Source organism: Poecilia mexicana, unplaced genomic scaffold (genome assembly GCF_051168715.1).
Source record: "Poecilia mexicana isolate PSO_F unplaced genomic scaffold, ASM5116871v1 scaffold_13, whole genome shotgun sequence".
NCBI classification, from domain to species: domain Eukaryota; kingdom Metazoa; phylum Chordata; class Actinopteri; order Cyprinodontiformes; family Poeciliidae; genus Poecilia; species Poecilia mexicana.
This window is the reverse complement of record NW_028263382.1, coordinates 16,772,613-16,786,797: the sequence shown is the minus strand read 5'-3', so window position 1 is coordinate 16,786,797 and position 14,185 is coordinate 16,772,613. Positions and strand designations below refer to the sequence as shown.

Genomic DNA, 14,185 nt, shown 5'->3' with positions numbered 1-14,185 from the left:
CTCCCATGACACTGTCAACATTAAAATGTAAAATGTACCAGAAAGGTTACTTTTTAAGAGATAATGTTACTGCTGTTCTTCATTTCACACCCTTGCAGTTACTTCATGTTCTATCACTTCAAATCCAAATCTTTTTTCCTGAACACAATCAAACTGTCTTTCACTGGACCTTTTGTACCAACCATCCATTGAATCCTTGAGTGAAAAGTTTTTCTTACAGTTGTGCCTGGCATATTTCACAAGTCTGGCAGATGTAATTGTTTAAATTTTACCAAGATGTTCTATTATTGCGAATAATTGGACATTTGTTGCAATGAATGCAATTGGTAGTACAGACTTTTCACTTTTTCAAAGGAAATACAGAGTAACATAAACTCTTTTTAAAATAACATAATTAAAATGAAATTATATATAAGATTTAATAATTCACTATGGCTATTTATCATCAATACCTTCAACCATTAACATTCGTGAACTGATTAAGAGAAGTTCGTGGGCATGAAGTGGTTTGTTTACTACAAATGTAAGTAAGTTGAGATGAAAAGGCAACACGTTGCTACAAAATGTAAGTATCTCTTGGTAAAAGGGTGAATGGACTCGGCATCAGCTATAAAACATTATCAAAACCAAAACTAGTCACTAATCTTTCCATAAAAGATTTGGCACTGCATTGTTACTGAAATATGTGTTAAAATCTATTACTTTTTGGGCTTGAATAGTTTTTAGTAAAAGGAGGTTGTGTTTACCTTTTATTTATTTTAAGATTTGATGCTTTTCTTAGTTCAATATGGTGCTCAACGTTTTCAAATCTTTGTGATAGGATATCGCAACATACAAAGCTACTGGATTCACTAAATTCAGGATGTTTGAAATCAAGCATCGCAAATGACAATACAGCAGTATTGAACGAAATCACCTTTAAGATTAGCTGGATGTTTTGGACTTTGGACATTTTTAAAACAAGCATCTATCAGCCTGTACTTGTCGTTCCTTTTTAAAACAATTTTCTTTAATCTTCTCATAGTCTACTGTAAGTGTTGTTTTTGTTTTGTGTCCCCGTGGCAATTCATCTGAATCCAGCTGTATAGCAGAAGCAGCTGACAGCTAACATACTTCTTTCCCAATGCCTAATTAAAAATCTGATGCAGTAATAAGAGAAGTAGCTGCTATCCATCTCCTACATCTGCAGGAGATAAAGCGTCACGTGGGATAGATGAAATTACATTAAATTACTTGTTGCTCATTACTCATTAAGTGCATGGGTGTGAAATGGTTTCTTGATGGGTTAGAAATTAAAGTAGGATGGTATGAAACGGTAGTGGATGGATATTAAATGAAAACTTGACATGGCGGTAGTGTGTAGTGCCCCAGAGCCAAATGAAGCCCTCAAACATCTTACCGCCTTTCGGTAAAACCTCCATCATCACGTTTGGATGTGAAGAAACTCAACTACAGAAACCTGACAGTTTTTTGTACCAATGACAAGAAAATGCTTACATCGCCTCCTTTTTTTTCTTCCTTGTAATCTTTCATCATCATTTCTATCAGGTAATGTTCCAAACTCCACAACTACCCCCAAAATTAAAGACCTCTAAGTTCATTTCTAAACTGATTCTTTTACAAGAACATAACAAAAAAGTCTGAACTGGTATAAAATATTATGCCCAACAAGCCATTTTATAAAACTTCATCTATCCATTATCTTCCACATATGCTCCTATAGGCATCCTGATCCTGAACCTCTGATTTCTTTTGATATGAGCAGATGCTCTACAACAAGCCTCCTTCAGATTTACATACTTGGAAAAAAAAAAAACAAAAGAAAAAACACACAACTAATATTTTAGTATATTTATGTGCAAGTCAGGTACATACATGCTCAAAAAGACTTGTTGCTGTATTTGCATCAAAAGGTGACACAAGGTAGCTAAATACAAACGCATGCTACTTTGAGGGGGAACAGAGACTCATGGATAGAAGGAACCGGATTCTGCACACCGGTCTTGTTAAGTTTCCCTTCCTGAAGATAAGCCAAACTGTCTCCTGAGCAGCTCAAAGTTTGATCTCAGTTTATATTAGGACACGTGCGCCTATGCTGAGCAGCAGCTGCAAGTCCAAATAAAGTCTTATGTCTGTGTTGTCTTATCTAACAAAAAACAGGCACCAAAGTAGAGTACACCAGGAAAAGTTCACAGAGATGAGGCTCTGACCTCAAGTCCTGTACCTTTAAATGCTTAAATCCCATGGCTGATTATTGTTTTTTTATAAATTAGATTTTTTTTTTGTGTTAAAAAATACTGGTGACAAAATCTGCTCTGTTCAAGCTCTCATGCGATAGCATCCTTGCTTTGCTGTGCTGAAATCTGACTGAGATTGCATCGAAGTGAGGAGCAAAAAAGACAAGTGGGGACGGATGAATGGGTCCTTGCAAGAAAACGATGGATAGGAAGAGTTGGGGGGGGAAACCATAAGAAAAACTAAATACATGTCACATAGAGACAGAGGACAGAAAGTGGAGATGTTTGAAGACAGGTGCATGCAGAACTCAAGTGATTGACAGAGTCGTTCAGGACTGGAGTGAAAGCAATGAAAATGTAAGGCTAAATCACGGCCCTGTTCCCTTGAGCCAGCAGCACGGAGAGGGATTTTATAGTGCTGATCTGACATCGGCTTCATGCTGAAGATGTCATAATTAAGGTATACAGAGTGAAGGGTAGAGACGGGGGTCAAACAGAGACGCGGGCAGGAAACAACACTTGAGAAAACTTCATGTCATTTCCTGCCTTTGCCCTTAGACAGACCAACGCCACTCAAATAGTCCTGTTCTCAATCAATTAGATGGTTCTATTTCTAGATCAAAAACAGACTCTGCTCATGACTGAGGGACCGTTGTTACTTCCTCTACACATTCTGTCTTTTCTCCAGTCTATATTATGTATAACTTTAAACTTTTTTCCATCACTCCCTGGTTTAGTTTGTCTGTTCCCTCTTCACTTCTTGGAATTCATTTCTTCTCACTTGCTAAATATGTTATCCTCTCCCTCACTTCACAGGAAAGCAAACTGTGAAAACAAACTCCACAGTTTGTTTTCCTTCCTTCCTGGTTGTATATATTTTCTCTGTGCTTAACTGTGTGACTGTATTTAATATTCCATTCCTCCTGCTACCAGTTTTTGTTCAGACTGCAGACATGTATTACTGTTTCAGATCTCACTTGTTTACTTAGCTAAATCAAAAGTCAAGCACTCAACACAGTCTAAACACCACCTACTATCCAATATGATAATGGGTTTGTCATGTTAGGTTAAAAATACGACTTTCTCTAAGGTGTCTTGTTGATGACTGGCAGGTTAAATACGTGTGTGAAGTTTCTGTAAGCACATCCCAGAGGCCACAAGATGATTAGAGTCTACTGCAACCCACTGACAAGTACAACTCCTGGTTACCATAGAGACTGAACACAAAAAAGGTGGACAGACATTGCTGTTCGATGATTTACACTAATTTGTGTGGTAGATGTTGATCCCTTCCCAAGTGCTGTTAGATCTCCTTCACCTGAAAGAAAACCTTAGATAATAAAATTTATTTATCTTGGCAAGATAAATAAATTTTGTTTCATCAAATATTTTTTTTAAATATATATTAAATAACACTGTTACTTGTTACCAGTTTCTAGCAGCTAATCCTTAAGTCACTCTTTATATTTTGAGCCTATTGAAATGGTAGCATTGTCATCAGGTAAGAAAATGTCTTCAAGGAAATCTTGCTATGACGTAGATAAAAAACCTAGTTTAGTTTTTTGTTTGTTTTTAGAAAAACAAACAAATCTGGTCATAAGCTTAAATCTATGGCTATTAAACATGACAGACCCACCAAGTGCTCTAAACAAAAACAACCTAGGGCAAATTTAAAGAAAACTCTGAAATTTTCTGGTAAAATTGTACAATATGGCTGCTGCCGGGACTGATGTCTAGTCTAATCATCTTTTGTCCAGCCATGAGGACATCCACAGCTCTCTTCTCATCCTCATCTTCGTATTCTCTTGTGTGAATAAGATCATTAACACCCACAACTTTCTGTCCATTATAATGTTGAATCAATAGTTTTCTCTGACCTGTCTGACATGATTCTGCTGCAGCAACAAGTTGAACAGTCTAGTATCTTCAAGTGCAACAGGACAGGAGTCACAATAAGATTTTATAAGGCTGAGCTCAGAAAATCCAGTGTGAAATGTTTTGCACACTGTCATTTCCTGTCAACACTATAAAACCAGCACTATACTCCTCTTATTTTCTTCCTCTTATGGAAGAAAATAAGAAGAAAAAAATAAGCATAGTTATGTTTCTGGTAACATGATATACCAAGGTTTTAAAAGGTTACGATTTTATTTATGTTTTCCATCATATAATTTTGACAGTATTGCATTTTTTTTTTGTGAGATACACAGCAAATGGTGATCTAAGTTTTTTCAAACTGTGTTTTGCACTCCCCCTGTCCCACCTGTGGCAGCACAGTGCTGGTTGCTCATGAAGAATACAAAGACATACTTTGGAAACTAAAGGAACACCAGCCTTTATGGAGCAACAGACCATACGGCAAAAGCTGCTTTTGATTTCTGAAAAGCAGCTGTCAGCAGACCCTACCTCTGCCGATGATAGGCTAATTACCAGCTAATAAAAGCTTTTTCTATTCCCAACGTATACAAATGTTCTCATTCATAAGGGCTACTGTTTTTGCTGACAGTGACTTTCAACTTAATCTAACTACTTGTGTGAGTCATGACTGAAGTAGAATGTAATCCTTGATGTCCAGTGTATTGTTAGGATTTGCCAAATGCTTTTAACTTTTTTGAAGGTCATTGAATGGTTGACCCTTCTAAGTCTCACCCAATGACAGGTACACCTTGGACAAGTTTCCAGTACATCACAGAGCACTACACGTGCCCAAATATTAAGTTGTTTGTTTTTGATAAAAGGTCAAAAAATATTTAGGTTATTTAAATATTAATCGTGTTTCCACCTCAGAGAGGACGGTTCAATTATATCTTTTCCCAACTGGACACAAGGTTGAATGGTCTCAAACACAGTTTTTTTACGAGCTCGGATTTAGTGCCAAATATAATCAATAATTTTACTCTTCTGAATGACATGTTCATGTTTTGCATGAAACAAAGTATAAGCTGATAGTCACAGCATCGAGTCACTAAGCTTTTCAAATCAAACAATCAGAAACACAGCTGGATATTTCATATACATGAAAGTGGCAAATGGAAATGAATATAGAGTCATCATCTAAGTAGATCTTGGAGATGAAGTTCTGAAACAGAGAGATGTGTATATTACTTTTTACCCAGAGAGCCATGCAACCATGCTTAGTTCATTGTTTGTTATCAACTGAGAGCCACCAAAGCTATCAGAGAAGAAGAACTATGATGAAACAGCTACACATTATTGCCTTCATAGCTTAGCTTGTCAGAATACGACTGTAAAGTGACATCTTAATGCGTGCTGTATAATGTGATGTCATGGGCGCTATCAAGGCACACTCTGTCATTATAATAAATTGATGCACTTGATCTGTTCCTCTCTCCGGTCTCTCTGTTTTTGTGTCAGAGCGGTTCATAACATCTGCCTTTCCTCTCCCTAAAAGTGGGTCAAAAACTTACTTTAGTTTGGAAAGTATGTCAAGTGACGGGATGAGCCCTCCGTTTTCCCACTAACAGAATGTAGAATAAGATTCTAAATGTTTTAGTCACAGTATATCTGATATTTCAATTTGATTTGATCAAAACTGGCAGTACTTAGTACCCTCTTTCTGAGACAAAGCCAGAAAGATGACAAAGCCAGAACCTCAACACAGGAAGCAAAACTCACAGTTAATCAAAGAAAATCTGACCAATTTTTATATTTTGTTTTGCTTAGTTTGTTGCTGCAGATCAATTTAACATGAATAAAATGGCCACTTTCATGTGACATTCCTTTTACATATTTCCTTGATATGTTAAGGATTTATTTCTCACTGTAATCATTAAACTTTAAAATTAGATTTAAACTTTGATTCAATGGTCAGCTCATGGTGATTTTCTCATTGTCTTTGAAGGATATATTCTTATCTCTGACTTAAAGTAAAAAAAAAAAAAAAATAGCATTAAACACCTGGTCTTTAAAATGTGTGATAGTAATGTTTTCTGGAGGGTAAAAGCAAAAGTGAGATAAATGACCGATTAATTGGTTCTTAATTGAGACTAATTGATTAACTCATTTAATTTAGTGCTTCCCATATTACTTCTTTTTTTTTTCTCTTATCTTAAAGGAACCGTTAGAGGTAACATAAAAGTTGCTAGTGATTTCTTAACAAGTTTGAGCATATTTTTTTAACAACTTGATAGTTTTGACACAACTTCACTAATGAATGTGGAAATTGCTGCAGATGGAGATAAACATGAATGTAGTCGAGCCATCCCAATGTTTGTGTTTCATCCAGTTGACCTCCTTGGTAACAAACATAGTAGGTTACTGTGAAATGTAGGTCGGTGGCCCATATTAGTATGGTTGGAGATTTCTAAATCTAAACATGGGAATCTAAGTCTGGCTAGCTCAATCCATGTCATGCAGTGTCCTGGTTAATTACAGCCTGAAAGGTCAACTAAGCGTCAGTCAAACTTTGAGAAAGGACATATTGTCCTGATTTATGTATTTGGGCATATAATAATTTATATTTACTAAACATTATTGTAGTACCAGTCTCATATTCCCCTTTTCATTTCTATTCCAGGTCATGGAGTTTACTATGACTAAATTTGTTTCCTTGTATTGTAAAACTGTATTTAAATTGAAATAAGCCAATGACGTGCCAGTTATCCAAAACACTACTTTGCATCTGCCAGTATCTGTGTGTGGTTTTCCAAGGTTTTTTTTTTTTTTTTCAAAGGCAAAAGCTTGGGTTTGGGCTGTGTTATGTTTACTGTCCCAGATCATTTCAGCAACTGAATGTAACTGAATGTAAATGTAACTGAATGTAACTGAAAAGTACATAAATAATCGATGATTTCTAAAATCTGATGTTTGCTATATAGTAATCTTATGCTTAGTCTCACCTATGAGCTTTTAATGCATGTGAAATGTTTAAACATGCAAAAGAACTCTTTCTATTTCACAGTTAAAATGGCAATGCAAATGTGAATACACAACCTGATGTAGAAAGTCAAACAGAGAAAACAGGGTGGCGAAAAGAGACAAAGCTTTCATTCACAACCTGCTTTGTCACACAGCCTAGTACCTTACTGAATAGAGGGAATTACCAAGATTGAGAAAAAGACATCTTTAGCAGTTTTTACATTTTAATATGCAGTAGTCTGGATTTTCTTGTGTCGTTCCAAACAGTCCCCATGAAACATGATGTGGGGAGCATATTGCTAGCTGCTCATAACTGATGAGAAGATGGAAACAGCTAATTATGAGCCTCAGGAGTTGGGATGGTCAGGAGCTGACATGAAAAAAAATAAATAAATAAAAAATCATCACCCCAAAAAACTAAACAAAAACAAAGAACAAAATCTCTTGAGACTTTCTACACGTTTTCTGTTTTGGTGTTGAAATATTGTCTGGGCAGTTTTTTGTTTTTTTTTAAGTTACTTTAAAAACAAAAATACAAGCTACCGTTTTACAAAAGGAGCTTGAAACTGCGACTTTTACCATTCAGTTCAGTAAATTACCATGGCGGTTCGCCAATTACCTCGGATGCCTTTCATTGTAATGAATAATCTAACCAATTAAAGTTTTACTTCAGTAATAACCCACATATATATATAAAACATTACTTGGAATTATGGCATCTCATTATGAAAATTTAGAGAAAGCATATAATGAATACTTCTTTGTTAGATTTACTGAAAGCCACTGCCCCACACCACAGCCTGTAGCTTTCACTGCAAAGGTATTCTTAGATTTCCATGCAGCAGCAAAACGGACTGTCACAGTTCTTAGCTCACTCAATTGGCTTTACTGAAAACACTTTTCCCAAAAATACTACACCTGTGGAACAATAACTGCAAATTTATGAAGATACATTTATATTATGGTTGGTTATGATTCTATGATGGGGGGTTGGCAGAACCTAGAACCGCATACTTGAAGTTCTTTTATTTAAATAATTGGATCTCACAATGACCTCAAAACATAAATGTTCTGGTGTTGACAGACATGAAGCTCTGCACGCTACAACTTTTCATCCATTATCTAAACATATTTACCCTTGGGAGGTGGGAGGGGTGCTCCAGGGGTCATCAAGTAAGAGGTGAGGTGCATCCTGGACAGGTCACCAGTCCATCGCATGGCAACTTTACAGCTTGTTCCCGTAGAATGGTTTTATTAATGAGAGTAATCATGTTTTCCTAACCAGTTTTCTAGTGCTTTATGTCAGTAGTAGTAGCAACTAAAATCAGAAAGTATTTTAAAAACAAAGTAGCTTCATAAAGTTTTAGATCCAGCACAATATGAACCTGTCTTTTATTGATTTACAGTACCAAAACCTTCCAACTTTGTTGTCTATCTAATTTAATACCATATACAGTCATTTCTAAGCACATTAATAGTAAAGAAAAATACAATACAATGAAGAGAAAGGAACGTATATACCAGGACACAAATAGTTTGACACACAAGGTTTAGTCCAGAAGGTGTGCGAACGCAAAAGTTCAAAAGAAAAATGCTTTCAAGTTGATAAAATCCATTAACTGCCAATTTATATACAAGAGTACCATATCTCCCTTTAACTAACAATTATCACGAAATCCATTAAGATATTATTGTAAACCTGTAGCTTAGAATTACTTTTACAGGAACATGATTTCTGAAGTTTGATATTCATTAAAATTACATAATGAACGAATGTCTTGTTTGGTGGATATCAATGAAGTTGCATCCCTTTAAAAAGAAAATGCTAGCAGAAAGAATTTAATTCTATTTAAAGGTCACGGATACTTTATCAACTTTCGTTCAGGCTCCATGGTAACCAACCGTTTTACAGTCCCCCCCTATTCATTCGCTCATTTGGGTATTAGCGCTGACACCTACCACAGCATCAAATTACAGATTTTACAACAGACATACCTTGTTGCCTGGATAGAATAATGTTAGCATTCAGCACCACGTATGTCCAGGTGGATCCAAAGATGTTGCTAAGGAGTTATTATCTCAGGCTACTTTCACAATGTAGAACGAAATTCCAAATATTTATGCAAAAATCTTATCTTTCGTCGTTTCCAATGTAATTTTTATGTGACCACCAAGTGACATTTGGATCTGATAAGCATTAATGCACATTCAAATTATGTTATTCATCAGGGAGTGTAAATGAAGAAACAAAGCAGAAACCTAGAACTCTGTACAAAGGTGTGAGTGTGAAGTCATGAAATGAAACAGAAGTCACAGCATCTGCCGTGCGTGTTTTGTCCATTGTGTTTGCATTTGATCTTCCTACCTCTTTCAGTGGAAAATTGTGAGGTTGTCACATCTAAGTGTGAAAGGTGGATTAAAGGCCCTTTCAGGTTGGTTTGACCTAAATCAGTTACAAGTTAAATTTAGAACCACATATTTAAAAAAAAAAGTGATTTATCCTGTTTGGATTGTAATAAAACAAAATAATATTTGGAAAAACTGTTTTACGCAGGTCAATCCTCAGCCACACCCTACTCCTGTTTTTTTCCCCCGTACCCTCTGTAATCAAAGCCCCAAACATTGAGTACAATCTGACTCGACCAGCTGTCTGCCTTCTGAGCAGTTGTCCTTGAAGAACTTTCTCCAGAACAAGCACGCTGTTATCTTTCATCCATCATCAAAGATTATCTTCACCTTCATTAAAAACTGAACAAAGAACCCTGCAGTGTTGTGCGCAGCCATTCTCCAACTAAGGTGTACATACAGTAATTATTAAAGACCATATAAAGTATTTACATGGACTTCCGTTATGATGGAGCTGCCTTTCTATGAAGAGGTTCTGCATCCATCATAACCACGGAAGCTGCTACTTAAATGTAATTTAATGGACCTGTTGGCGACTTCTGTTTCAGGACATATATGGAATATTATCAAACTTCACGAATAAGAAAAGAAAAGTATGGCAAAAAGAAAAATTGTAAGTCTGACATACAATGACAAACCCTTGTGATAATGGTTTCAGGTCCAAGATGCATTGGTTAGAAATAAAAAAATCTTCTAGGTTCCATGTGGATCTGTCATAAATAGCATTCAAGAGCACCCGCCCTGGTCTTCTAAGGTGCTGTTTTCTCATAGTGAGCTGAATATTTCAAAGAAATTCAATAAAAAAAAAAAAATCAAATGCAATTTTTTTCTCAGTCTACCTTTTTCAAAACTTTGTCATTAGTGAAATCCTCCTAGAAATTCCTGCTTCGTTACACGTGTGTGTGTTTTCATAGTCAGTGCACGTTTCTTGGTGAATCAACAGGAACTGGTACAAAACATATTTCACTCAACAAAATCTTTTCTAGCACCAACTTCTACATTAGAGATTTCAGTCAGTCGTCTGCCAGGCATTCTATGCTTTTTCAAAAAATCTGTTTGATATAGACATGAACTCCAAATGTTTTCCTTAGTCACTGTGACTGTAATCTTAAGCAACAGAGTTACATATTCATCATAGTTTCAAGCAGCTGTGGTGTAAATGAAGAAGCTTCTTGGTATAGGATTTTGAGCAGAAAAGGTGAAATAAAAAAAGTGTGCAGACATAGGCAAGCCTGCATAAGTGTGTGGGTAAATCCACCTGAACACGTGATGAAGTGTGTTGTCCTGTCTTCGTAATGCTGAGCCCTAAAAACCTGCAGCGCATCTCATGTGTAATAGGTCAGTGCTTTAGTGCATTTGGAAAAAATAAAAAATCCCAAGCAAGTGTGCTCTTGATTAGCCTCCCTCTGGCTCTCACAACCAAAATAGTGTAATTCTTATATCTGCCGTGCTCTGCTTATCGACTCCAAGGAGAATAACAGTAAGCCACACATAGGGAAATAAATGTTCTATTTTATGGCATTTTATTGCTCATATGTGTTGTGCTGGCTGGCAACTGTTCGCCCACATTATCCATCAGCATCTGCATTGTTTCACCCACTCACCAGTGGTCTGGATGCTGGTGGGAAGGTGGAGAGCCTGCACAGTTTGGAGTAGACACGGCAATAATGCTGCTTTTATGCACACAAATAAAGAGCCACTGACTGTGACATACACACACCCACACACCCCATTTACACAGAGGAACACCATCCCGCGCCACTCTGAATTTGCAAGGTGCTGGGGAGGAAAAAAATAAAAAATAAAAAAAAAAAGTCGAGATGCAACTTCTGCATTTTAAAAAAAGACAAGCAGGGTGGATAATTTTTTCAAACATCAGTAGCCTTCGTGGCATGTATTGACATCTATTGCATATCGGAACATTGAATGAATTCCATTTTCACAAAGTCCACAAGTGTCTCCCTCCACCCTACTGATAATAATTAACTGCGCTAATATTGGCCAGGTTCCTCACGCGAAACGCTCCACGACTGGCGTGGAAACCACCACCCCTTCACAGCAATGTAGAATGATACATAGGGAAGAGAATATTGAAACAGGGCCATGTCTGAGAGGTAGAAGAGGAGGGCTTTGATCGCTCTTCTCGGTCTTACCTGCTCGCTGGTTGCCAGCTCCTTCTCCAGCTGACGGTGCTTGTTGTGCCACACCAGATAGTGGACAGGATAACGACTCTCCTCCAGAGTTTTCTTTGCAGAAATCATCCTCGGATCATAGTTTGCCCCCTCCTCTTTGTTTATTCCTCGGCAGTTCGCAAAAATACTTTGTGGTGAAATTACCCCTACATAGTCGTGCCCACCATCCTTCATCGACGGTGATGCCCAAAGGCGTGTAACCTTACGCGTCAGGAGTAAACGAACCGACACTCACTCGCCTTGAAATAAAGTGAAATTTTCAATAATATGTCAAGATAGTGGAAAAAGGATAACACTCCTGTCTTGATTGTCTCAGCAGATTCAAATAATACACCTTGAGTTCTTCTCGACTCGTTCCTCCACTCCTTTGCCTTTCTCTCTCCTCTTCCTCCTCTAACACATCTATCCTCCGCCTCTCCTCCCATCCGGTGGTGGTGACTGAGAAAGATGCACTGACAAGCCGCAATAAAAAAAAAATGTGCTCACACTCAGCCAATCCGCTGTCGGGGATGTGAGTAAAACACATGACTAAAGGACTATAACAAGAAATTAAAATCACAAATTGCCCGTTTTTAAAAATTAAATGCACAACTCATTGTTGCCCATTTTTTTGTATTATTGTTTGTGAATGTGCTGCACTTTTCATTTAACTAAAAACAGCAAAAACGCGATAGTTAGTGTGTTTTATATAGTAATGATGTCACATGTGTGGATTAGTGAGTCTGTTTTGAACGTATGGATGACAAAACAGGACTATAGACAGCTATAGGCTTATAAAATATTTAGTCTCAATCGTACTAGGCAGTTTCCATCTTATACTTTTTATTTGGGGCAACCTGATGCCTGTGGGGTTAGGGGTTCATCCAGCCCACGCTAGGAATGACAGGATCGACCCGCCCTGTCCTCCCATGGATGTTGGATACGTTTTGGCAAGCCGTTGGTGTATATAATAGTTCTTGATGATAGACATTATTCTTGTACACTTCACTAGTAAGATGCTTGCTCAGTTAAATATTTTTGGAGCACTACGTGATTTTCCTTTGCAAAATATTGACTCTTTGGTGAGAACAGCAGTCCTTCAAGAAAAGGCAAAGCATACAAATACTAGTAGATACACTTGTCCATGAGTAGATTGGAGTGAATCAAAGACAATGTTTAACTAGTAAATCAGCTGATAGAAAACCCCAACTTAGAAGTTTAATTAAATCTGCCCTCAAGTTTCCCAGTGACCCTTAAATTAGCACCCTAAAAATATAAGAAGATAATCAGTAAGAGCATACCAGCAGCTGGTAATGGTAAGATGTTGGTATAAAGTTATCAGACAAAACTTCCTATTCTGTAGACTCTGTTCCAGCCTTCTCTCAACAGCATAGTAGGCATAGGATAGAAAAACACATCCCCGTATTTTTTCCTGGAAACAAATTTTACATTTTCCTGTAATCAATTTATTGTTTAGACCAGAATAGTTTTAGCCAGTTGTTGACTAATGTTTCAAAAAAGAGTAATGCCGTTTGGCTAGTGCTACTAGTGGGAATTTTGCCTTTGTTGAGGAACTCATGTGCTCATACTAGTTAGTTGGACAAATGCTGCTCTTTTGTCCAACTAACTAGTATGAGCACATGAGTTCCTCAACAAAGGCAAAAGTCCCACTAGTAGCACTAGCCAAACGGCATTACTCTTTTTTGAAGCAGCATTTCACAACTTCAAATCCAATCATCTTGACCTTTCTGGGTATGAAAATGTGTCATCTACAGTGGTGTTGTATGAGAAAGCCTGGGCTGGCTGGCAGAGAGATTGGAGTGATGTAGGACATGTATCAGAGCTGTAAGACAGTAGTGAGGTGTGCTGTAGGAGTGACAGAGGCGTTCAAGGTGGAGTTTGGAATGCATCAAGGATTGCTTTTGTTGATGGACAGGCTGCAGAACTAGATACGATACATGTGTGTAAATGGGAGCGGCACAAGTAAAACGCTGACCTTGCAGGGAGTAGATGTAAAGAGGGTATACAACTTTAGGTACTTAGGTTTAATGATTCAGAGTGACAGAAAGTGTAGAAAAAGAGTGTAGAAGTATGTGCAAGCAGGTTGGGATAGGTGACAAAAGGTGTCATGTGTGACAAAAGAGTATAAACAAAATTGAAAGGAAAGGGGTACAAGACAGTAGTGAGACCTGAGCTGATGAACAGTTTAGAGACAGAGTTGACGAGGAAAAGACAGTAGGCAGAACTGGAGGCTGCCGAGTTCAACATGTTGAGTTTCTCTTTGGAATGTTTTGGAGGTAAAGTCAGAGAAGCTAGAGAGAGAAGGTATGGAAATGTTCAGAGGAGAGACTGTGGTCATATCGGTAAAAGGATGCAAAGGTTTGAGCCAGGAGGATGAGGGAAAGCTAAAAAAAAAAAAAATAGGTTTATGGATGTGGTGAAAGAGGAAAATAAGTTGGTTTGTGTGAGAAGACAAAATGCAGACAATAAGAC

General features: G+C 37.4%; 1 protein-coding gene across 1 annotated transcript in view; it reads right to left on the bottom strand.

Moving 5' to 3' along the window:
• The window catches only part of ankrd13b (ankyrin repeat domain 13B), a 46,654-nt gene extending 34,872 nt beyond the window's left edge, over positions 1-11,782 (bottom strand). Inside the window, exon 1 of the mRNA XM_088012118.1 lies at positions 11,675-11,782. Within this exon, the coding sequence (XP_087868244.1) occupies positions 11,675-11,782 (108 nt within the window). The remainder of the gene's footprint in view (positions 1-11,674) is intronic.
• Between the last annotated feature and the right edge of the window lie 2,403 nt (positions 11,783-14,185).